This window comes from Thermobia domestica, chromosome 18, assembly GCF_964235325.1.
Source record: "Thermobia domestica chromosome 18, izTheDome1.hap1.1, whole genome shotgun sequence".
Lineage (NCBI taxonomy): Eukaryota > Metazoa > Arthropoda > Insecta > Zygentoma > Lepismatidae > Thermobia > Thermobia domestica.
The window spans coordinates 23,396,071-23,422,298 of NC_137471.1; the positions used below are offsets into that span (position 1 = coordinate 23,396,071).

The 26,228-nt window shown below is 36.4% G+C and overlaps 1 protein-coding gene across 3 annotated transcripts in view; it reads right to left on the reverse strand.

Annotated features, from left to right (window-relative positions):
• Positions 1-26,228, reverse strand: part of cv-2 (crosveinless 2-secreting protein) — a 267,655-nt gene that overhangs the window by 91,263 nt on the left and 150,164 nt on the right. For all 3 annotated transcript variants that reach the window (XR_014129164.1, XM_081746144.1, XM_081746143.1), the window contains exon 3: positions 10,150-10,235. Coding sequence is in view for 2 of the 3 variants with exons in the window: in XM_081746144.1 (XP_081602270.1) it covers positions 10,150-10,235 (86 nt within the window). In the remaining variant the exon portion in view is untranslated. The remainder of the gene's footprint in view (positions 1-10,149; positions 10,236-26,228) is intronic.

Sequence of the window (26,228 nt, forward strand, 5' to 3'; positions counted from 1 at the left end):
CTTAATTAACCAATCTATTTTTTGCTTCTCTTCTTTTCATACTGAGGTCACTGATTCTATGACGTTGTTTTGGTATTATCAAGAAAACTATTTTCTTTTATAACTTACAAGGGAAGTATCCCAACTGTCCGGATTAAGCATGATTATTTTCGTAACGTATTACTTGAAGCTGAGTGCTTCTACATCATACAAAGAGATAAATATTCAGTAATATGGCTAGTGTTCAACTCGATAATCCATGGTCAGTGCAAGAGGCGCTAGTACTATCATTTATGGCTCAGTGGTACAGCGTTCACTTCTGGTGCGCGTGGTTCCTAATTCTATCCGAGCTCGTGTCAAGTAGGCTTTGTGGTAGACAAACAACGTGTGCGTGGATTTTTCTTAGTTTATCTGCTTTCTTCATTCCACAATTTAGCTAATTATCATCATCACAGTCTCTCTGAGACTCGTTTCCAAATTTTCGGACGTTAAACCACAAGTTTCAATTCACTTCATTCATTTCAGGGTTTCTGTAACTAGGTTGTTGAAGTTTTAGCGGTACTTTTCAGCACCGAGGCTATATGAGGATTGGACCTATAACTAAGGTAAAACCCGAATCACTGTAACGCTTTTTCAACCGGATATCAAACTCGAAACCACGTGTACTAAAGACACATGTGGTAGCAAATAGATCAACGGGGAGGGCTTTCCATACAGAGTTTGTTACCTTTTAATTGAAATAACTTTCTAACTGCGCGACCGTGCCAAGTCAACACGAACGTTCTATTGGGAATTGTATCTGTGACTACTTGCGCTATTCTTAGGAGTAGAGTTAGGAATATGTTAATGTTAGCTCGTCGGTATGAGTGATGATGTTCCTCGCTGATCATATTACATCGGGAAATTGGGTAAGAAGAAAGAAATGGAAAAGGAATGAAGCGGCCTGAGAATTGTATATTAGTTACCATCCCGGCATTTGCCTTGTGTTAACTAGACAAACCCAGAAAAACCTTACTCAAAATGGCTGGCCTGAAAAAAGCTTTTACACTTTTTCAATTGAGTGTTCCTATTGTGAGATATTTCGCCGACCTATCTTTCATTTATTGATTGCAATCACAATTAATATAAGTAAGTTTTCAGAAGTTTTTTTCTTTTTTACCAAAAATTTGTTTATATATTTCCTTTGCCTGTCCGTAAGTCCGTCCGGGAGACAAAATCTCAAGAGATCCTTCATGGGTCGCCATAAATTTTGGCCACGATGTAGCAAGTTAAAAGTTGGAAGCGAGTTCATTAACGGACATGATGCATCCAGTTAACCGAAAGATATAAACATCAGTTAACTAAACATCTCTATGAGAGTAATTACAGACTTCTCACAGTGCTGTTGAGATCAGTGGGTTAGTATGCTATTCAGGATGCCAAATACTAATCTCGACAAACATAAGACGACTTAAATATTTTCTATTTTTCAAATATTCGTTCATTTTATTAAAAATGGTTAAGTGCGGAGCGGATAGTGAGGGGAAATGCGAAAATTCAAACCTGAATTTGAATGTTGTGTACATTGTTAGAAACCAAACTTCTTCACGTAGTGTACATTCTGGCACTCTTACTTGCTAAGTAAATGCCATGGATAATAAAAATACGATTTTTAAACTTATTTTTAAAATACGTAGATTACCCTGAAATATTTGCTTAACAGTGATGAGTATGTGAGCCATTTTGGATTCAGACAATTCATTTATATAGAGAGAACTATTTTGCTATTGTCTTTGAAATGAACTTCTATCGACTTTTTCTTCAGACCTACTCACTGGTCCAGTGTATAGTTTCGGGTCACAAAGTGTACGCAATTAAGTTAAATACAGAAAATCTGCATTACAACACAAATTTGAGTTCTCCGGACATGGCAGAAAAGCCGCCTCTAACCGGAATCTATGAATTTTCCTCCTAAACGTACTCAATTTTCTCCTCCGTTTGGGCAAACTTTCAACTTGCGGTGTTGGTTTTACCCGCCCTTCTACTCGCTTACTCTTCAGGAATTTCAACTCGAAGTATGAAAGCTTATATTGTAAACTTCAAAGAAGGCAGATACAAAATTTTGATAAAAATCGGACAAATTTTAGGCGAACCACCCTGGAACAGGCAAATAAACACTTAAGAGTCGAATAGTAGAAGCTCATCTACGCTCGCTCCAATAATATATTTTATTTTTTTTTAAGTTTTGTGTTTCACGCTTTTCTTCAAAGGGGGTATGGGTATTTACCTCTGCTGCGTGGGGCCCTTGGTTCGATTCTCGACCAAGTAAGTTTATGGTGGACAACATCATCTCCGAGAGTTTTCTCGGGTACTCCCGTTTCGTCCCGCATTCTTATTCCATCGATTCTTTCATTATCATTCACTCGTCTTAATCATCCATATGTGTTAGCCAAACGGGAATAATCGTAGGACGGGAATAACTGAAAGATTTCATTTACACCCTTCTGCAGGACTGATGGGACAGCACCTACTACGATTTTACATGTGATACCTTTACCACAATTCACCTATCTGTTTTTGGTATGTCGCTATTTACAGAACCCGTAAAAAAAAATGCTAAATCTAGCGACAGTAGCAAATCGGAAGCAGATAGATAAGTTGTGATAATGGTGTCACATGCAAAATCGTATTGTCTAGTTCACTACGAATTTACTTTTCGAATATTTTTATTTGTTTTGAAGATATTACAGAAAAATTCTAAAATTAGCGGTAGTTTAATTTCGCTGTAGTGAAGACCTTTAACATGGAGTCTAAATTGCGTCCAGGGCTCGATTTTTGTACATTCGGTAGGTACACATACTATCGTACAAGATAAATCCGTAGGGTCTACAATACAGTTTGTTCATCATCCCACGCAATCTCGCCTACAGAGCAGGGGCCGTAATTTGTGGGGGGCAGAGGGGGCAACTGCCCTCCCCCCAGAGAAGGTTCTGCCGTTCGAGGGGGACCCATTTTAAGACAAAATTTTCTTACTCCATATACGATACGAACATGAAATTATAAATGAAACATCGAACAGGTTTACTACATTACATAAAGAAAACAGCACACGAAAGGTAAATAAAACAAAAATCAGTCGAGGGCCCATTTCAGTAAAGAAGTGTCTAGTATCAGGGGTCCTAGAAATAATATTTATTCCTATGGCTTTGAGATTTGTCAATATTGTCCCCTTAATTAATTTGTCATGTATGTAGCAGGCCCACGGGTGTAACTAATGCCCCCGCAGACTTTGCCTTGCGCGAGGGCCCAGAGGCTCCGGGGGCCCATAAAGAGTAAGAGAAAGATGAAAAAGGGAGGTCCAAGAATTAGAAAAACAACTTTTTCTACGGGGCCCAAATACGCGATTAATGCTTACCCCCCCCCCCCAAAAAAAAATCTAAGTTACGGTGCTGCCTCCGGTCCTGGCTTTTAATACCCAAAGCCTTTAAATTATGATAGTCATACGAAAAGAGAGTTCAAAATGTGAGATTGTGTATCATTTTTGTGTTAATTTTTTTAAACTTCTTTTTCTATCTGGGGGAAGGGCACGGTGGCACAGACTCCGCATTGCGGGGGAAGCCTCAAACCATCAGGTGCCCCCAAATCGTGAAGTTGGAAGTAAAGAAGGGGCCCCACTCCACGCTGTCTGCGGGGAGGCCCCCAACCCTTTAGCTACGCCACTGCCATCCTGTAAAAATATTTTGTAACGGACGACTAGAATGGACAAAAAATATATATATGCAAAGAGACACATGTTTTTGTGCCAACGAGATGTAAGGGTGAAAACCGCAGTGAATAAAAACAACAGACACAGAATGTTCAACACGCATTATAAAACACAGATAAAAAAAATGTGAACCGGACGCAGCTGGTTGCTGATAAAAAGGTTGCTTTGATAATGTCCTCAGAGTATGCGAGCACTTCCAATAGGAACTCAGATTCACAAAGTAGAACCATGGTATCGTTTCGAATTTTTCATTTAAAAAAAAAAAAACACTTCCAGTGTGACACGAACGTTAGAAGTGTCAGAAACGTTTGATTTTGATGCATGATAATGGTTTGATTTTCGACAACGTTTTTTGTTTTATTTTTACTTTTCCGGGTTGAAGCTTTTAAGAAAATTAAACTATACTACAAAGATAATAGTTTTGCTTACAGAAGTAATATGTACAGAGTACAGTGTATTAATTTAAGAAATATGCTCCTTTGTCGGCGAGTGTTTAATATCTGTGGTCTCGAGTTCGATTCTCGTGTTGCGTACGAGACAAGAAACATGACAACTCTCGTCTCGTTTTCAAAATGAGACGAAAAATTTCTCAAGTCCAGTGAACAACACTAGTTCACCCAAGTTTTAAATCGCAAATTATGTTTTAGTATTACACGAGTCATACTGTAGCAAAAAATTGATAAAATGAATCTATTAACATAATGAAGAGCATTTATTTATCAATGTTTAAAGATACGTAAGAGCTTCTTTGTGGCTAAGCAGTTGGCAACCCCGCCTTTGGCGCGGAAAACTCGCACTCGATTCCCGACGAGACGTTATGTGATTCGAACCCCACGTTAAACTGTAGCTCAACGTCTCAAATAGACTCACTGCTGAACTTAAAATCAAAACAAAACAAAAGATACCTAAATCATTACACAAAATATTTCAATAACTAATATGTTTTAAACATTGTTCTAACACATTCTTCATGGACTTCTCATAATGTACAAGAATTCTGATAACTTCTAGATGAAATTAAGAAAATAAATCAGTGTATAAATTTTACACGTAAATTTACAAAACGAGAAGAGAGAATTTTCTAGACAATACGAAAAAGGTTTTCTCCAGAATCGTGAGGAGATGATAAAGAAATCTTCCAGAATAGATATGAGACGATAAAGAAATATTCAATAATAGACACGAGACAATAAAGAAATATTCAAGAATAGATACGAGACAATAAAGAAATATGCAAGAATAGATACGAGAAAATAAAGAAATATTCAATAATAGATACGAGACAATAAAGAAATATTCAATAATAGATAAAAGACGATAAATAAATATTCAAGAATAGATACGAGACAATAAAGAAATATTCAATAATAGATACGAGACGATAAATAAATATTCAAGAATAGATACGAGACAATAAAGAAATATTCAAGAATAGAGACGAGATGATAAAGATATATTCAAGAATAGAGACAAGATGATAAAGAAATATTCAAGAATAGAGACGAGACGATAAAGATATATTCAAGAACAGAGACGGGACAATAAAGAAATATTCAATAATAGAGACTAGACGATAAAGAAATATGCAAGAATAGAGACTAGACGATAAAAAATATTCAAGAATAGAGACGAGACGATAAAGAAATCTTCAAGACTAGAGACGAGACGATAAAAATCTTCAAGAATAGAGACAAGACGATAAAGAAATATTCAAGAATAGAGACGAAACGATAAAGAAATCATCAAGAATAGAGACGAGACGATAAAGAAATATTCAAGAATAGAGACGAGACGATAAAGATATGTTCAAGAATAGAGACGAGACAATAAAGAAATATTCAATAATAGAGACTAGACGATAAAGAAATATGCAAGAATAGAGACTAGACGGTAAAAAATATTCAAGAATAGAGACGAGACGATAAAGAAATCATCAAGAATAGAGACGAGACGATAAACAAATATTCGATAATAGAGACGAGACGATAAACAAATATTCAAGAATAGAAACGAGAAGATAAAGTAATCTTCGAGAATAGAGACGAGATGAGACTTCTACAAAAATTTACGGGTCTATATGAGATATCCTCATTTCTCGTCTCGTCTAGATTTTTTTAAAAATATTATTTTAAATTTAAAAAATTCCGTGGTCAATATATATTTGTCCCTGGCCACGGAGTTCACGGACATACGTCAGAGAAAAACGCGTCCCACATAGTAGGCTATGCACGATTTCATCTTTTTGATTATCTTTATCTTCATTTGTTCGTGAGTAGAGGAGTTAAAGGAAGAAAAACTAAGAAGTCCCTCGGTGTAGTAAGTACAGTCACGCCCTTTATAGTTCCTATACAACAACAGCACACTAGAGATGGTATTATATTTAAACATATCTATTTGCATGCGTGAAATGTTTCAAGTTCTGTCTTCACACATCAACAGATGGTAGGCATAATGCAAATGCCAAGACGATGCACGATTCGAAACCTTAGTGCGGGGAAAAAGAAGAAGAAAACACTCACACATGATGAAGATAAAACTATTCAGGAAAACAAGTCCCGTACGAATCATTACCATTAAACGAATTTACGTACGTTTTACATAAATTATTCATGGATTACTAAGAGATAACCTGTATATTTTCTCAGTAAAGGTTAATAAATTTTTAATGAGCTAAGTTTACCAAATAAAACTTAGTATAATTATTATGTCAGTCTATGTGTCCGTTTGCCCGAGGCAAAAATGTGTCTGTGTGTCCATCCGTCCGGGAGATAAAAATATTTGTCTGTATGTCCATCCATCTGAGAGATAAATAATGTCTGTTCGTGTGAACGTCCGTCCGGTAGATAAAAATATTTGTCCGTGTACCTATTCGTCCGGGAGACGAAAATGTCTATCAATGTGTATGTCCGTTCTGGAGACAAAAATGTTCGTCCGTAAGGGAGACAAAAATGTCTGTTCGTGTGTACGTCCGTCCGGTAGACAAAAATATCTATCGGTGTGTACGTCCATTTGGGAGAAAAAATGTCCTTCCGTCCAGGAGACAAAAATGTCTGTTCGTGTGTACGTCCATCCGGGAGACAAAAATGTCTGTTCGTGTGTACACCGTTCGGTAGACAAATATGTCTGTCCGTGTCTACGTCCATCCGGGAGACAAAAATGTCTATTGCTGTGTAATCTGTTCGGGAGACAAAAAATGTCCGTCTGTCCGGAAGGAGAAAATGTCTGTCCGTGAGTACGTAAGTCCGGGAGACAAAAATGTCTATATACATGTCCGTCTGTACGAGGCTAAAATATACCGTGATGATGAGTGACGGAAATGCTGGAATGAAGAAAGTTGAAGAAGACGGGAAAGTTGAAGAAGACGGGAGTTCCCCGGGAAAACCCACGTAACGTGATGTTTTGTCCATCTCAAAGCCCACTTGGTGCGATCTGTTTCGGGAAAAGAATAGCTTGCTTCTACTGTGTATGGTCCACTAATATCAAACAAACACAAACATATAATATGGGTCACGATGGCTCAGTGAAAGAGCGCTCACCTCTGATGGCTGAGGTCCCTGACTGGATCGCAGCTTGCTCTAAGTGGCCTTTATGGTGGACAAACACCGTGTACGTAGGTTTCCTCATGGTTTTTCCGTTTCTTCGTCCTTTCTTCAATCTATCAATCATCATCACCGTGTCCCTTAGCTTTGGAGCATTATCATAAGACGTTAAACTAAAAAATTAAACAAATTCTGGTAGGCAGGAAAAGAGGATCCACGATTCCATATACTTCTTTAATAGACAATCAACATTTCTTTGCTACTGTGCAGGTTGCATAGAAGCTAGGGAATTCTATAGATTTTAAACGTGATACAGATAGTAACTTTTCTACATATCCTTTTACTACAGGCAACCAACATTTTTTTGCTACTGTGCAGTTTGCATAGAAGGTAGGGAATTATATAGATTTTAAACATCATATGGATAGCCACTTTTCTACACATTCTTTTATTATAGGCAATCAACGTTTCTTTGCTATTGTACAGGTTGCATAGAACCTAGGGAATTCTATACATTTTAACCCTTTAATTGGCACAGTTTTGTGGACATGTACGTCGTAGCCACAAGTTCCGTAGAACTATGAAACAATGATGTATGTATCACACAAAACAACAATAGCACACAACAATAAACAAATAATGTTACAAAGACTTCGATTCCGATTTAAATGTAAGAAGAAAAGTTTTCAAAAGAGACCTTCGTCATTGTAACTTCAACATTAGTGATTTTTTTAGTCAATACGTAGTACTACGTCGTAGCCATTTCCACTGCACATATGCCTTGACGTAATACTACGTCATAATCAGTTAATGGGTTAAACGTGAAATGGATAGCAACTTTTCCACATATTTTAATTATATGCAACCAACGTTTCTTTGCTACTGTATACAGGTTGCATAGAAGCTAAGAAATTCTATAGATTTTAAACGTGATATGGACAGCAACTTTTCTATATATCCTTCTATTATAGGCAACCAACACTTCTTTGCTATTGTCCAGGTTGCAGTGAAACTAGGGAATGCTATAGATTTTAAACACGACTGCATAACAATTGTTAACGTCGCCGTTACCCGAGGACAGTGTCGTAACTTACAAACTTTCCTAGGGGTACAAGCGTTGACATTTTGGACCCTGTAGAAAAATATGATGTCGGGACCGCTATTAAAAATATCAAAGATGAGATTATCTCATTCGCTGGGAAATTAATACCTTAATGATTTTTTTATTACTTCTATAAGCCTCACTTGGAGTTTCAGAGAAGTAAAGCCGAGATTATATTAAAGTACATACTTCATCGTAGGGAAATACATTTGTCCAGGTGATGCGACAGCAGTAGTTTTTAAAATTATTTTCACTTCCTTAGAAACAATTCCATATTTTACAAGTTAAATTCAAGGAACTATTTTGACACAAATTAAAACTTTAGAAAGAAAAGTATTTCCGCAAGCTTTAATAGTAGACATTTTACTAAAATGGGTCGAAATCGCATCTTTGCTTCATTTAAAGAGATATGTTTTTTTTTTTTCGGACGTGGTTAACCTATTCCTTGCTCCATCACTTGGGTAAGAAAGTTTTGTCTTGAAATAGGACTCCTTGAATGGGATTAGGATTAGAAATTAGATTTCTGGGGCTTTCGACATCTATGGTCATGTTAGGTCGTCACTAGGATTGGGATTAGAAATTAGATTTCTGGGCTTTCGGCATTTATGGTCATGTTAGGACGTCACTAGTATTGGGATTAGGAATTGGATTTCTGGGCTTTTGGCATCTATGATCATGTTAGGCCGTCACTAGGATTAGGATTAGGAATTAGATATCTGGGTTTTCGGCATCTATGGCCATGTTAGGCCGTCACTAGGATTAGTATTAGGAATTCGATTTCTGGGCTTTCGGCATCTATCACCATGTTGGGCCGTCACTAGGATTAGGATTAGAAATTAGATTTCTGGGGCTTTCGACATCTATAGCCATGTTGGGCCGTCACTAGGATTAGGATTATGAATTAGATTTCTGGGCTTTCGGCACCTATGGCCATGTTAGGCCGTCACTAGTATTGGGATTAGGAATTGAATTTCAGGGCTTTTGGCATCTATGATCATGTTAGTCCGTCACTAGGATTAGGATTATGAATTAGATTTCTGGGCTTTCGGCACCTATGGCCATGTTAGGCCGTCACTAGGATTAGGATTAGGAATTAGATTTCTGGGGCTTTCGGCATCTATGGCCATGTTAGGATGTCACTAGGATTAGAATTAGGAATTAGATTTCTGGGGCTTTCGGCATCTATAGCCATGTTAGGCCGTCACTAGGATTAGGATTAGGAATTAGATTTCTGGGGCTTTCGGCATCTATAGCCATGTTAGGCCGTCACTAGGATTAGGATTAGGAATTAGATTTCTGGGGTTTTCGGCATCTATGACTATGCTAGCCCGTCACATATGAGGGATGACGTCTATCGACGATCATACTATCCGAGGAAAGGGAAGGAAGAAAGAAAACGGCCTGAGAGCTATGTTAGGTACCATCCCGGCATTTTCCTAATATGAATGAGCAAAAACCAGGTAAACCTCACTCAAGATGGCTGGCCTAAAAAAGTTTTTACGATTTTTCGACCGAGTGTTCCCTTCCCTTGAATGCCAGGGAGTTTAAATCGAGGGGTAGTTGCTCCCTCCCCCCATAAATTACTGACCTACCCGTGAATATATTAACGGATTTATCCGTTAACGAATTTTTTGGGTCGAAAAACAGAATTCAGAAATTCGATTTCGTTCAACTTATCATGTGTAGTAACGGACGGACGGAATATTAACATTATAAGTGCCACTGCATGATCCTAATGAACGTACAGTGAATATTGACTAACTTTAAACTAAAAAATGACTTACCTGACAGGTGCAATTAAAGCATGGAAACTCAACGCCCAAGCTAACTTGTTCCCCCTCGTTGCTACAGGGTTCTTGACGACCTGCAACTAAACACAACGAAAAACAATTAATATGTTGTGTATTGTATGGCTTGTAACTTCTAAGAATCAATTTTTAAATTATAAAACGGACAGTAGGCCTTTACAGGTCCGGCTCTACTATATTTGTAACACGTGCATTTGCACGGGGAGCATGTTTCGAGTGGTGGCAAAACCCTAGTTATATTATTTATAATAAATACTTCTTGCTGGAAACAGACTTTATGATGATGATAGTTAAATTTATTAAGCTGACCTTCTATTTCAATACTACATGCATAAATCATGTTTGGCTCGAATTAGTTTAAGGTCACATGGACAGTGCTAAAGCAAATGGTCAAACAAATCCCAGGAAGAATTGCTTGATTGTTGTCAAATACAAGAACTCAATTCTTGAACAGTAGCGAACACATGTTCTATTTAGTTAGTTATCACAGTTTTGATATGAAAACTAGTCTTGTCTTTGTCACAAACTAGTTCCTTATCATTTAAGTTGGAAATAAGTTTTTTTTAATTTTAATTTTAACAGATATAGAAGGAAAAACAAGAAATAAAGATAAAAGAGCCAGTTGCACTTGAATTGCAAACTGATATATTGAGATTGAAGCTCGATATTGAATTCTGTAAAAAGAATTACCATCTATAAAAAGGATTACAAGCGTGTTTGCTTTATCTTCCACTAACATAATAGATTATTTTAAAAAAACAGACATATCGGGATTGTATTTATAGTGTTTAGGCCTTTCCGAGTGCGAGTACTCTTTCCTTCCGCTTCGTTGTTCATGATGGGGTAGCATACATAAATTCGTGGCTTTTATGATTTGTTCTCTCTGGAGAAAAGTGAGGCAAATGATTTCATTGTACGGGGCGACAAATTGCCGAGGGTCGGTTGTTAGAATAGGAAATAATTACGGGATGTTGTAGATATCTGTTTGAAGACTTTTTGAAAAAAAATGCATCTGGGTAAGTTGAGAATAAGGTGAAAAAGTTACTCAAAGTTGAATCTTCGAGACGTGAGGAATATGAATTCTAACTGAATTCATTAGCTACGGAACTGTTGTCCACGAGGCAAGAAATTAGGGTTTCTGGCCTCGTCTCATATATTGTTTTGTAAGAGTCTCGTCTCTTCTCGATTATCAGAAACCTTTCTCTCGTCTCGTCTCAAAAATAAGACTAGGCATGTTTGTCGTCTCATTTTGTTTTCGAAAATAATCGCCGCTAAGACGAGAAATTTCTCGTCTCATGGCCGAAAACGGAATCCGCTGAAGAATTTTTGGTTCTGCTGCGATGAACATTCAAATTCATTCTGCTACAGGATAAGATATCAATATTAGTATTTATATATCCTGCTTATAATGCAAAATACATGTAAGTGAGTAGAGCTAATATGCAACCCTCAAAACATTGAAGAGTTGCAGATTGCATAAACTTGTAGGCGAAAATATCTATATAGTCTTAATTCTTATAACGCTGTCAGTCACGCTAATTTCTCATAGTTGACAGTCAGCCTAATTCCAATAGTTTACAGTCAGGCTAATTCCTAATTGTTCACAATCAGGCTAGTTTCTGATAGTTGACAGTCAAGGTAATTCCTAATAATTCAGGCAAGATATTTCCTAATGTAGTTCACAATCAGGCTAATTCCTAATGTAGTTCACAATCAGGCTAATTCCTAATGTAGTTCACAATCAGGCTAGTTTCTAATAGTTGGCAGTCAGGCTAATTCCCAATAGTTCACAATCAGACTAATTCTTAATAGTTCTCAGTCAAGCTAATTTCTAATAGTTTAGTCAGGCTATTTTTTTTTATATAACTCATAATCAGGCTAATTCCTAATAGTTCACATTCAGGCTAATTCCTAATAGTTCAGTCAGGTTAATTTAATGTAGCTCACAACCAGGCTAATTCCTAATGTAGTTCACATTCAGGTTATTCACAGTCAGGCTAATTCCTAATAGTTCAGATTTAGTTTAATAGATGTCACTAGCTGCGTTGCACTGTACATTTCGCCACAAGATGTCGCTAGCATGCGGGCGATTTCACAGACAAACCAAAGTCTTCGGGAAAGCAATTAGTGTCTGCAAATGAAACGCATCGTTTAGCAAGACTGAATAATAAGCTCTGAAGTAAATATTGATAAACATTTACAGTAAAACCTCTCTATGACGAACACTATTCTAATAGCTTCTTCAAACAAAAAAAATGAAAAATTTACAAAAATATCCAAAGAGATCGTAAGTTTACAAAACTATACAGTAAGACCACAATTGGCCACCATTCGTAGTACAGACCAAGTTCACCCTACACTACTGTCCAATTTATACTTATGGTCAATTTTTGCTAGTGGACAACTTACGTCAGGTGTCAACTCATACAGTGGCAAACTCAATGACTAAATTCTAGTAGAGAGTTATACTAGTAAACAATTTAGACTAATGACCAAACTGATACTAGTGGCCTACTTAAAATAATAGCCAATTCATAGGAGTGGTAAACATATCTAAATATCTAAATAGCAAACTTAATTGCTAATTTATGAAGTAAGAGAGACCGCGGTGGCTCAGCGGTACAGCGTTCACCTTTGGTGTATAGGGTTCTTGGTTCGCTTCCAGCTCGCGCCAGGCGAGATTTGTGGTGGACAAACACCGTGTGCGTGAATTTTCTAGGGATTCTCCCATTTCCTCCCACTTTCTTCATTACACCATTTCATTCATTTCTCATCATCACCGTCTCCTTTAACCTAATCGGTATAACCGGGGAGCGTAAAATTTAAAGATTTTATTTTATTTCATTTATATGAAGTAAGAATAATACAAGGGGCAAGGCTACATCTATATTGATCCCTCAATATGTTGTCAAACTAAAGAAGTAATCAAATTTAGAATGGTAACATATTTAACAAATTTTAGAGAAGGCGCGGTGCCTCGGTGGTAGAGTGTTGACTTCTTGCGCTTGGAGTTTTAGGTTTGATCTCAGGTTAGGCCAACTGTGCTTTTTGATGGGCAAACACTGTGTACGTGGGTTTTCTTGGGATTCTTCTGTTTCCTCCCATTTTCGTAAACTCTTCACATCAACGCTGTCTCCCTTAATATCGATACATAATTATGAGACGTTAAACTATTTTCTAATAAAAAAGAAAGAAAAAAAAGAAAGAAAGAAAGAAACTACTGTGTATGGATAGGTTTTCCACGGATCTAGAGAAACTTGTGTAAGGTCAAAGTGTATTCAACCATAGATGGCCATTTTGCACCGGGCTCGCGCTCACTAAACTCACGTGGGCTCGCATTTAATTCTCTCAACTGGCCTTGGGCTCACTCGAACTCGTGCTCACTGGTCTCAACTGGGCTTGTACTCACTTCCCTTAGTTGGGCTCGGGTTTGTGTACAAATATTGAGCTCCAGGCCGGTTAAGCGTGGGGTGCCGAGCTCGTGAGCGTGGGGCTTGCGAGTTTGGATACCTATATATTTAACATACACGGATGTCAGACTTGAAGATTGTGCACAATAAAATAAAAATCATTTCCCTTGTATGAAGGACATCAAATCATCACACTTACACTCAGAACAAGAAGCATTGATAACGAAGCTTGTACGCTGTCCGTGGCGTTCTCTTGTTTCCTTGTAGTAGTAATTCCACAGTTGACCTCTGGATGCTACCAACACGGTAGATACAGGATTATAAGCCTATCACAGGTCATAGATGGCACTATATATATATATATATATATATATATATATATATATATATATATATATATATATATATATATATATATATATATATACGTGTGTGTTTGTGTGTAATCTTGCTATCTTGCAGCTTATATCGTCTGTAACACGTAAAACAATTTGTCTTCCTCAATCTGCCATAAATAATGGGAGATAATTCACATGCAGAAGGATGTTGCATCTTTCACTGTAGCCCTGTATGTGAGCGCGCACAGGGTTTCGTACATACATAAACTTAGGATTGGCCACAGTTAATTAATATGTTTGAATCTTGAAATTCTATAGCTGGTTACGCCCTATAGCCTTCACAGTGCAGGGAGGCCTACTTCCAGAGTGGTTAGGCAACATTTTGGAATTCCAGACTACCGCTGTTTACTACTACTTCTGGAAACTATGGTTTCGACGACTCCGAGTCTGCCCCCGCCCCCTCCTCTCCAACGCCACTAGTTTGCCGCCTTCGTTTTAAAATTCTGATAGCATGAAGTGACCACTACTTGCCTCAACGCGACAGGTACAAATAAATTAGGCAACAGCGGGTAATATATCAAATGAGCGCATGTGGTGCCTCTAGCGACATCTATAGACACAGACAAACCGTTACCATGCAGGAATGTTTGTGGCCATAAGCAAAATCCCAAAGGTGCAGCATTCGACCTCCAGTAAACACCTTGCTGATTTCTTCTTCATCTTTTATTATTATTATTATTATTATTATTATTATTATTATTATTATTATTATTATTATTATTAGTAGTAGTAGTAGTAGTAGTAGTAGTAGTAGTAGTAGTAGTAGTAGTAGTAGTAGTAGTAGTAGTAGTAGTGGTAGTAGTAGTAGTATTTTGCCCCCGGGGCCCCATCGCAATGTGACGGCTTTTCGTGACTCTCAGACGTGAACTACCGAACAGTTTTTTTTTACTAACATATAATCGTTTATTATTACTATTATTATCATTATTAAATCGCTCATAATATCCACCAGTAATAATATCATTAAAATATGACAAGATTTTATAATCAGTTTCCTATGTTTTATTGGACGCTTCGAATCATCATTCCACACAACACCTACTGTATGCTAATTTCATTGTAACAGAACAGAAATATTGCAGATACACTTCCATATACTTTAAATAGTCTATATCAAGTACACGATCTTTGTATCAGGTCTAGATAAAGTTTGATAATTACATCAGGTTAACGATGTCTATATCTGGAAAAGATAAGTTTGAGATATCAAATAGATACGTACATCAAGTGAATATCTTTAATAAATACGTACATCAGGTGAATTATCTTTATATCAAGTCTAGATAAGTTTATCATATAGATTCGTACATCAGGAGAATTATCTTTATATCAAGTCTAGATAAGTTTAAAATAAATAGATACGGGCATCAGGTGAATTATCTTTATATAAAGTCTAGGTAAGTTTAAGGTAGCAAATAGATACGTACATCAGGTGAATTATCTTTATATCAAGTCTAGATAAGTTTATCATATAGATTCGTACATCAGGAGAATTATCTTATATCAAGTCTAGATAAGTTTAAAATATATAGATACGGGCATCAGGTGAATTATCTTTATATAAAGTCTAGGTAAGTTTAAGGTAGCAAATAGATACGTACATCAGGTGAATTATCTTTATATCAAGTCTAGATAAGTTTAAAATATATAGATACGGGCATCAGGTGAATTATCTTTATATAAAGTCTAGGTAAGTTTAAGGTAGCAAATAGATACGTACATCAGGTGAATTATTTTTATATCAAGTCTAGATAAGTTTAAAATATATAGATACAGGCATCAGGTGAATTATCTCTATATAAAGTCTAGGTAAGTTTAAGGTAGCAAATAGATACGTACATCAGGTGAATTATCTTTATATCAAGTCTAGATATGTTTAAGATATCAGGTGAATTATCTTTCTATCAAGTGTAGATAATGTTATGATATCTTTAGACATGCACGTTTATCAATTTGAAAGTCTTTATATTAGGTCTAAATAAGTTTAACGGTACTTAAATCAGTTTTGAAAGGTCTATATCTTGAATTATAAGTTTAATATATCTTACAGATATATAAATCAAGATAATGATTTTATATGAGGTGTAGATAAGTTGAAAATATATTTAGACACACGAATCAATTCGATGATGTCTATATTAGATCTAAATAGATTTAAGATGCTTTGTTTATCTAAATGAATTTATCTCTTTTAGATAAGTTTAAGGTATCTTTTGATAAGTTACATAAATCAATTTCGCTATAACTACGGTATATTATGTCTAGATAAGTTTTAAAGTACTTACATCAAGTTTAAGATGTCAATATCAGGTTTAGATAAGTTTAACATATCTCATATAGAACCATATCAAGTTTATAATTTTCATATCGTGTAGAAAAGTATAAAATATCTTTAAGCATACAGTAAACTCCCGATTATCCGCGGAATTGGGCCACCGCGGATAATCCTTAAAAAGCAAAAAAGTACGCAAATCGACATAAAAATGCCTTTGAACAATTTTTACAGGTATTTACATTGTAAGGGGCCTAAACATATAATTATCACTTAATAAATAGTAATTTTCTGTGCTTAGAAGTTTGTTCACTTTAGTATTCCCCACAAGACGCGACTTGAGACAGTCTCGTCTCGAAAAGGCATAGTAAAAGTGTTTTCTCGTCTCAGAAAGTCTATCCTTTTCTATTGCAAAACCTCTGTTTCGTCTTGTATCTCATCAAGAATTTCTATTGCAAAGCCTCTGTTTTGTCTTGTATATCATCAAGGATTTCTATTGCAAAGCCTTTGTTTCGTCTTGTATCTCATCAAGGATTTCTATTGCAAAACCTCTGTTTTGTCTTGTATCTCATCAAGGATTTATATTGCAAAACCTCTGTTTCGTCTTGTATCTCATCAAGGATTTATATTGCAAACCTTCTGTTTCGTCTTGTATCTCATCAAGGAAAATTTGTTTCGTCTCGTGTCGTGGGCAACACTAATTATTTAGTAATGAAAACAAATGCCAATGATAATGACGAAGGGTATGTCTGTAATTTTAGCCAGAGAGATTATAGAATGAAGAACTTCATTCAGAATTCAATGAATTAAAAGAATAATCGAAAACATATTACTAATGTTTAAGACTACGTTTGAGTGTTCCCCCAAAAGACGGGTTCTACTCTCTTACCACAATGTAGCTAGATGTCACGCTAAGCTAATAGTTCAGTAGTAGGGTGGCCAGTTTCTTTCACCTACTATCCTAAAGGTATATGGCAAATTGGAAAGGATTAGGTTTAGATTTAGGATTAGAGATATCATGATACAGGGTGTCCCGGGCCACTCCTAACAGTGACACACATACCCCTAAAGTTCCACATATACTTCTAACAGTGTCAAACGTACTTCTAACAGTGATACACTTGCTTCTAACAGTGACATATACTTCTATCAGTGACAACATGCTCCTAACAGTGACATATACTCATACCAGTGACAACATACTCCTAACAGTGACATATACTCATACCAGTGACAACATACTCCTAACAGTGACATATACTTCTACCAATGACAACATACTTCTAACAATGGCATATACCCATACCAGTGACAACATAATCGTAACAGTAACATATACTCCTACCAGTGACATACTCCTAACAGTGACTCGCTAAGTTTTAACAGTGATAAACACTCCTAACAGTAACACAATATTCTTAACAGTGACACAACCTTCTAACCGTGACACAGTTGTAATTTGTATTTTTTTTTAAAAAAATGGTTAAGATCTAGTAGTTTTTTTCTAACATTTGCACACATGTAACTATTTCTTCAGTAATAGAAAGACAATTATGGTTTGTTTTCTTTGTATAATCACTGAATTTCCCAACAAAAGTTTATCTTATTCAAAATTCCTCCCAAATAATAATGATGAGAAATAAAATGACCTCTCATTAAAACAATTTAGAAAGGAATTTTTCTTTTCTTTCTTTCTATTTTCTTTTTCTTAATGGAGCTGGGTCCTTACATCTGCTTCTTCGATCTTTTCTTCCCTGCTCCCCCTTCTTGTTTTGTTCTAGAGTTAGACATTAAAAAAAAAACAAGAAAGATGAAAACAAGAAAAACAAAAAAAAAAAAAGACAATGGTTACTGAAACAGAATTCCAAAATAGTTCTTCACCCAAGCGAAGTCTCTCATCTCTCAATCCAAAGAATTCCCACGAATGAATCCAGCCTGCCGGACAAACCTCCTGGTATTAAGAATGAGTAGTAGGTTTTACAAGGAGGGTTGATGGTTTCGTTGAGAGTTTTTTTTTTTTTTTTTTTACGATTTGAGGAAGGGGCAGGGGAGAACCAAGTTGAGAAGAACACCTGTTAGGTCATTGATGAAATGGGCTTAATGCTTTCTTCATGTAAGGACCAGAGCGCTATTTATTATAATGAGCTGTGCTATAAAACAAAGCAATTTAAAAATAAAAAAGAAACCAGAATTCCCAGACGGAAAAATAAAACAAAAAAAAGAGGGGATTAAAAACAAACGAAAGTAAATTACTGGTACTATAACCTTTTCTCTCCCCATTTTCTAACAGTCATGAAAAGTTTTTTTAAAAAAAAATCATAGTTAAGTTGATCCGTCCCGAATACAAATAGGTGGGTGGCCATACCTGAATTTTTTGAGGCGTGTCACACCATGGAGATAAAGATGAGGTCTGTTTTTCGTTGTTGTTCTTTTTTTTTTTCAAAGATTACGCTCGCGCGCGCTTGTATTGTCTTATCCCTCTCCCGGCCAATTTAAGAACTAAGAAATTCCGCGCGCGGGCTCTCTGAAAGAAAGAAAAAAAAAGAGTGTGTGGTAGGTAAAAATGAAAGAAAGAAACAAAAGAATTAAGATACAGGGAGATACTTATGGCATGTGATGAGTGGCTGAGGTAATTGATTTCCTTTTCTGTCCTTCTGACCTGCTTTAAAAGCTATCCTCCTGGGAACGCATAAGAATTCCTTTTTTTCAAAGATTGCTGGGAACATTACGAACAGGGTCTTCCATCATTCTGTAACAACTTCTCTACTCTTTTATTTTTGAAATTTCCGGCTTCACTGTCCTTTCATTCTTTCTGTGCAATTTCTGAACATTTTCTTTTCCTTTTTTTTTCTAATTAACTTGCCATTGGTGTGTCTCTCACTAAGTTTTGTTTCAAGCTGTTAAGGAAAGATGTCCAAATTATTTGCGAGCCCGAAAGAACATGTGGCCACGAGTACAATAAGTGAGTTGTGAACCACAATCGGAGTTCAAATCCCTAATAATGGCCAGGTGGCCCCGCGTAGTGTTGTGGTCCCTAACGCTCTCATCTTTGACGCGAGCGGTCCTGGATTCGATTCCCAGTGGGGACGCTCGGTCGAAAAAATGTTGAGCTTTTTCAGGTTAGCCATCCTGAGTGAGGTTTTCCAGGATTTTCCTCGTTCATATCAGGCAAATGCCGGAGCAGGGTACCTAGCATACAGTCCCAGGCTACGTCCTTCCATTTCCTCGAATAATGTGATCGAAAGAAGTCGTCCGTCATACGCGATGGACTAACATGGTCATGCTGAAAGCCCAGACATCTAATTCCTAATCCTAATCCTAGTGACGGCCTAACATGGGCATAGATGCCGAAAGCCCAGAAATCTAATTCCTAATCCTAATCCTAGTGATGGCCTAACATGGGCATAGATGCCGAAAGCCCACAAATCTAATTCCTAATCCTAATCCTAGTGACGGCCTAACATGGCCATAGATGCCGAAAGCCCAGAAATCTAATTCCTAATCCTAATCCTAGTGATGGCCTAACATGGGCATAGATGCCGAAAACCCAGAAATCTAATTCCTAATCCTAATCCTAGTGATGGCCTAACATGGGCATAGATGCCGAAAGCCCAGAAATCTAATTCCTAATCATAGTGCTAATGATGGCTAGTGAACGCGAGTACGTGCAATTGCGAGCCTCATTGAGAATGTTGAACTCAATGAGATAAATGAGTAATGTTGCCTACAAAACGAGACGAGATGAAAAATATGGCTTTATTGTCTCGTCTCGATTCTCAAAGAACTCTTTCTCGTAATCTTTATTTTTCTCGTCTCCTTATGTAAATTTATATACAAGAGTACGCCCTATTTTTTTCTCAATTTTATCTAGAAGTTTCCAAAAATCCCTCCGCGTCAAGGGAGGTCCACGAAGGGTGTGATATAACAACATTCAAACCATATTTATTATTGAACTATATTGTGTGATGACTCAAGTATCTTTAAACGTTAGCAAATGCTCTTCATTGTGTTCATACAATCTCTTTATCATGGTATACTATGAATCATGTAACACTAAAACTGTATTTATACTATGAATCATGTAACGTTAAAACCATATTTATACTATGAATCATGTAACACTAAAACCGTATTTATACTATTAATCATGTAACACTAAAACCGTATTTATACTATTAATCATGTAACACTAAAACCGTATTTATACTATGAATCATGTAACACTAAAACCGTATTTATACTATGAATCATGTAACACTAAAACCATATTTATACTATGAATCATGTAACACTAAAACCGTATTTATACTATTAATCATGTAACGTTAAAACCATATTTATACTATGAATCATGTAACACTAAAACCGTATTTATACTATTAATCATGTAACACTAAAACCGTATTTATACTATGAATCATGTAACACTAAAACCGTATTTATACTATGAATCATGTAACACTAAAACCGTATTTATACTATGAATCATGTAACACTAAAACGGTATTTATACTATGAATCATGTAACACTAAAACCGTATTTATACTATGAATCATGTAACACTAAAACCGTATTTATACTATGAATCATGTAACACTAAAACCGTATTTGAGATCTAAGACTTGAGTAAATTAGTGTTGCTCTCGAGACTTGGGGGAGCTAGACGAGATTCGAAAAAATTCTCGTTTCGAAAGCGAGACGGATAGTCGGTCTCCGTTTTCCGTTTTCGTTATCTTTCTCGTCTCGAATTTAAAAAAAGTACTTCTCGTCTCATGTCTCTTCAAGGGTACTAAGCCCGAGCTAGAGAGAGGGTGGGAACCTGAGCCATTGTAACCTCCTTGAGTACAGTGAGCGCAAACTCTTTTGATAATTGTCAGAATGAACCTGAATGATCCTCGATTGCAAGGTCCCTCCTCAGTTCTAGGATAACGGAATACCCAAAGAATGACTTTTTTTTTTTTTTTTTTTTGCATTGGATGTCCCGTGGATCTCGTGTAGAAATCCTGATGTCTCGAAAACGGGTTTCCTCTGGAATGTTTCTGGACTCTTTTGCAGGATAATCACAGGTCGATTTTTGAACATCCAAAAATTATCCCATGGCAGACAAACCACGTTGGAATCCAAAAGAAATCTTGTTGATAATTCCATTATCTTTTAAGTCCCTACTGTGACAGTCACATCTCACTGAAATCCAAACGAAATGCCGTTGGTATTTACATTTTATCCTTAAAGTTTCAACTGCAACAATCTTACTGAAATCCAAGGGAAATCCCGTAGATTTTCTATTATCCTTAAAGTTTCTACTGTGACAGTCACATCCCATTGAAATCCAACGCAAGGTCAGAAGATATATCCATTATCCTTAAAGTTTCTACTGTGAGAGTCACGTCCTATTGATATCTAAAGGAAATCATGTGGATATTTCCATTATCCTTAAAGTTTCTACTTAAGAGTCACGCTCTATTGATATCTAAAGGAAATCCTGTGAATATTTCCATTATCCTGGAAGATTCTACTGTGACAGTCACATCTCATTGAAATTCACGGGAAATCCCGAGGATACTTCCATTATCCTTAAAGTTTGTACTGTGACAGGCACATCTCATTGAAATCCAAGGGAAACCCGATGGGCATTTCCATTATCCTTAAAGCTTCTACTGTGACAGTCACGTCCTATTGATATCTAAAGGAAATCATGTGGATATTTCCTTTATCCTTAAAGTTTCTACTTAAGAGTCACGTCCTATTGATATCTAAAGGAAATCCTGTGAATATTTCCATTATCCTTAAAGATTCTACTGTGACAGTCACATCTCATTGAAATTCACGGGAAATCCCGAGGATACTTCCATTATCCTTAAAGTTTGTACTGTGACAGGCACATCTCATTGAAATCCAAGGGAAACCCGATGGGCATTTCCATTATCCTTAAAGCTTCTACTGTGACAGTCACGTCCTATTGATATCTAAAGGAAATCATGTGGATATTTCCATTATCCTTAAAGTTTCTACTTAAGAGTCACGCTCTATTGATATCTAAAGGAAATCCTGTGAATATTTCCATTATCCTGGAAGATTCTACTGTGACAGTCACATCTCATTGAAATTCACGGGAAATCCCGAGGATACTTCCATTATCCTTAAAGTTTGTACTGTGACAGGCACATCCCATTGAAATTCAAGGGAAATCCGATGGGTATTTCCATTATCCTTAAAGCTTCTACTGTGACAGTCACGTCCTATTGATATCTAAAGGAAATCATGTGGATATTTCCATTATCTTTAAAGTTTCTACTGTGACACGCACATCCCGTTGAAATCTAAAGCAAATCCCGTTGATATTTCCTACATTATTAAACCTTCTACTGAGGGCACGAATGTCCCGGGACAGGTATGGGTTCTATAAGACACTTTGTGGAGATGTGCTATATAGATGATTTCCAATCAACCTGAAAGTTCATTGACGCAGAAACAAAAACTTCCTCCTAAGTACGCAAAACATAACTCAAAACCATTGTTAGAGGAAGATATAAAAAAAGTAACTCTACGGTCCCCAGTGACTATATGGTTAGCGTTTTGTGTAGTAGATTTGGGTACGGTTCTCGATGGAAACTGATGTGATTCGGATCCCACAAGGCCTAGTATAGACTAGGGATGAGCAAAACCGGTTTTATAAAATCCGGAAGCCTGTTTCTATAAAAACCGAAATCCGAAAAACCGGCATTTCAGTTTTCTCCAAAACCGGTTCTTTTTTTTACCGAAACCGTTTTCAGTTTTCTCGCATGCCTGTTCAGTTTTCACCGAAACAACGAAACACTATCCTGGTCAGAAATAGAACAAGTTTTGGAAAAAACTGAAACCGGTTTCGATGAAAACTGAACCGGTTTTGAAGACAACAGAAACCAGTTTCGGTAAAAGCCTAACCGATTTTAAAGAAAACCGAAACTGGATTCGGTGAAAAACCGAACCAGTTTTCAAGAACACCGAAACCGGTTTCGGCGAAAAACCGTTTTTTTTAATTATCAGAAACCGGTTTCGGTTTTCCTAAAAAGCAGAAACCGAATAACCGCTTTTTTGTGCCCACCACTAGTATAGACTCGATATTGAGAAGGGTATTAAGAGGCCTTATCACTCCGAAATTAAAATACCGCTAATTTTACAGTAATTTTCCGATATCTTAAAATAGATAAAAGATAACCGAAATGTGAAACAAGAAAGCCCTAGACAATATTATTTTGCATGAGGTACCGTTATTACGAGTCACCTAGTAGCTTCACGTTTGCAGCCATTTAGAAACGTGAAAATAAATTTCGATTTTCAAAATGGCTGGAAATCGGAAGCAGATAAGTGAGTCGTGATATATGAAAAATTGAAAATGACTATGTTTGTGACTTGGTAACTCTTGAATCACCCGACCAATCTTGATCAAATTTTCAGCATTGATTAGGTTTGGGTCTGGGATGTTTGTTTAGATAATTTCACTTTGGAGATACAACTTGCGGGATGGGGAGGGGAAGATATATAAAAATGATTTTAAAAAATAACCGATATTATTATCGAATCTATACTTTTTGGGGTCACTGAGGTAAACAGTGATTCTTCCGATGCTGTTTAAATCCAAATTCAGCAATGCAAGTTGGGGAGGAGAAGGGGAGATTCGACGGTATTAAAGTTAAAAAGGTGGTAACCCTAAAAAAATTGAAAATGTGGATTTTTATCTTATTCAGCTCACTATAGGTCAGGCCATAGATGAGAAAAATATTGTGAGCTTGTGTGTATTATTAAGGCAAATAAACCACTTTTTATACTTATGTCTTGCAAGGATGTATATGAAAGAGGTTTTTTTCTTTGTTCTCCTGAAAAAAAGTTGGTAATGAGGCTTACGACGTTTTACCTTAACACTGTCGATATGTATGTAAAAAAAATGATCGAAAATAATAGATATTATTATCGAATCCATAGTTTTCGGGCTCGCTGAGATGAACGGTGATACTCCTAATACCTTTACATTCAAATTAGTACTTCTGTCTAAGGGGAGAGTGGTGACATGTACAAATAATTGAAAATGACCGCTATTAGTGTAGAATTCATATATTTCGGGGCCCCTAAGTTAACTGGTGACAGTTTTGGTGTCCTTTATGTCCAAAATGAAATGTATTCTCCCCGTGCGAGAACGGATGCTCTGCTAGTGATATTTAAAATTAGGATGATCGTTATATGAGAAATTAGAAATTGAGACAAGACATTGTAGAAAGTTAAAATAATGTTCATAATTCAAATGACCGTTATATGTGAAACCATAAATTGGAAAAAGATGCTTGGGGTAGGTCGTTATGTGAGAAATCATAAATTATGAAATGGTGTTGAAAAGAAAATCAGGATGTCCGTTGTGTGTGAGCAGGGACGGCCAGGGGTGCCCATCCCCCCCAAAGCTGATGGCGCACTCCCCCCCAAAGTGATGCCACTTTTGAGCTTGTTTTAAGTTTACCGCAGGCCCTGGAAAATGTAACCGCACAAACAGAAAACTATACAAAATATTATCATTAATTCATTTATTATACATCATGTAGCAATTGAACAGCATTACTTATTAAGTGTCGTACATGGTATAAATAAGAAATAAATAAATGCTCCCAGCAGAAAATGGGTAAATTACCTACACAAAGCGATAAACCGACCAGCCCATCCTTTCATATAGCAACTTGCGCGGTACGTCATTCATAGAGTTTCTAAGCAGGGGGTAGGGGGATTCATTCTCGAGATTTTAAAAAAAATCGCATCGTGTTCCAATGTTATTCTGACGACAGCTAAATTACTTATTCGACATTAGAGTAAAATTCTTCCCCAATTTTTTTCTCAATGGCTCGTGTGGGCGGCCCTTCTCTCTTAAAACAAACCAACCTTTCCTTTCATACGGCTACTTGCGCGGAACTTCATCCATCGAGTATCGAAGCAAGGGGTACGGGAGTTCACCCCGGAAAATTTTTGAAAATTAGCTTCTCAAAATCGTGTTTTAATGCTATTCCGACAGTAAAATTGCTAGTTCGAAAGTAGAGTAAAATCCCCCCCCCCCAAACTTTTTCTCAATGGCGCAGCTTGCGCCATACATCCCCCTGTGGGCGGCCCTGGGGACGGCGATTAGAGGGCAAGTTACCCCCAGTTTTTTGAAGTGACCTCTTAATGTATATAGTTTCATTTGGAAATGTAAAGTTGTTTGTATGTTTACTGGTTTATAGAAAAAATTGGTGACATATAATATTTGCCGTTTTTGGTTATTTGTCTCCCTGTGGAGTTAAGAAAGCTACAGGAATTGCGTTTTAATTGTAATTAAAAGCAATTAATATCGCAATTACATATTTCTTTAAATGTCGTAGCATATGCCATTAGTATTTACTGTCTTTCATTTTCTAAGAGTAATAACACATTTAATGGCATGTGTGGAATTAAAACTGTAAGTTGTTCATTAATCCCCAGTTTCAATATAAACTTCTACAAAACAAGCCTCATCATTCATTACTATGATTAATATTATCCTTTCTATTTATTTGTTTTGCAAATTTGTTATTAAATAATCTGATCACACAATTATCCAGACAGAATTTTAAGATGTTCATGAGCAAGGAATCAAATCTCTTCTTACAATTTCGTTGTTTAAGAGTACAAAGGGCTAGTACCAACTTGCGTTGCTCTTGTCAATTTACTTAGTAAAATATGAAATATGATATACGGTATTTTAATTGATAAAGATACTACCCTATTAGTTACACAACTTTTCGTCAAACAAAGTGTTAGAAACAACCAGGAAAACTAACAATGATATACAAATATTGAGATCATGTTTTGCACTCCACTTTTAATGTCCAATCACCGCCACCGTGTGTGAGAAACATAAATTGTGAAAAGATGGTGTAAAGAATTATAACGAATTTAATAATCGCTATGTTCCTAATGTGCGAAACCATAAAGTATGAAAA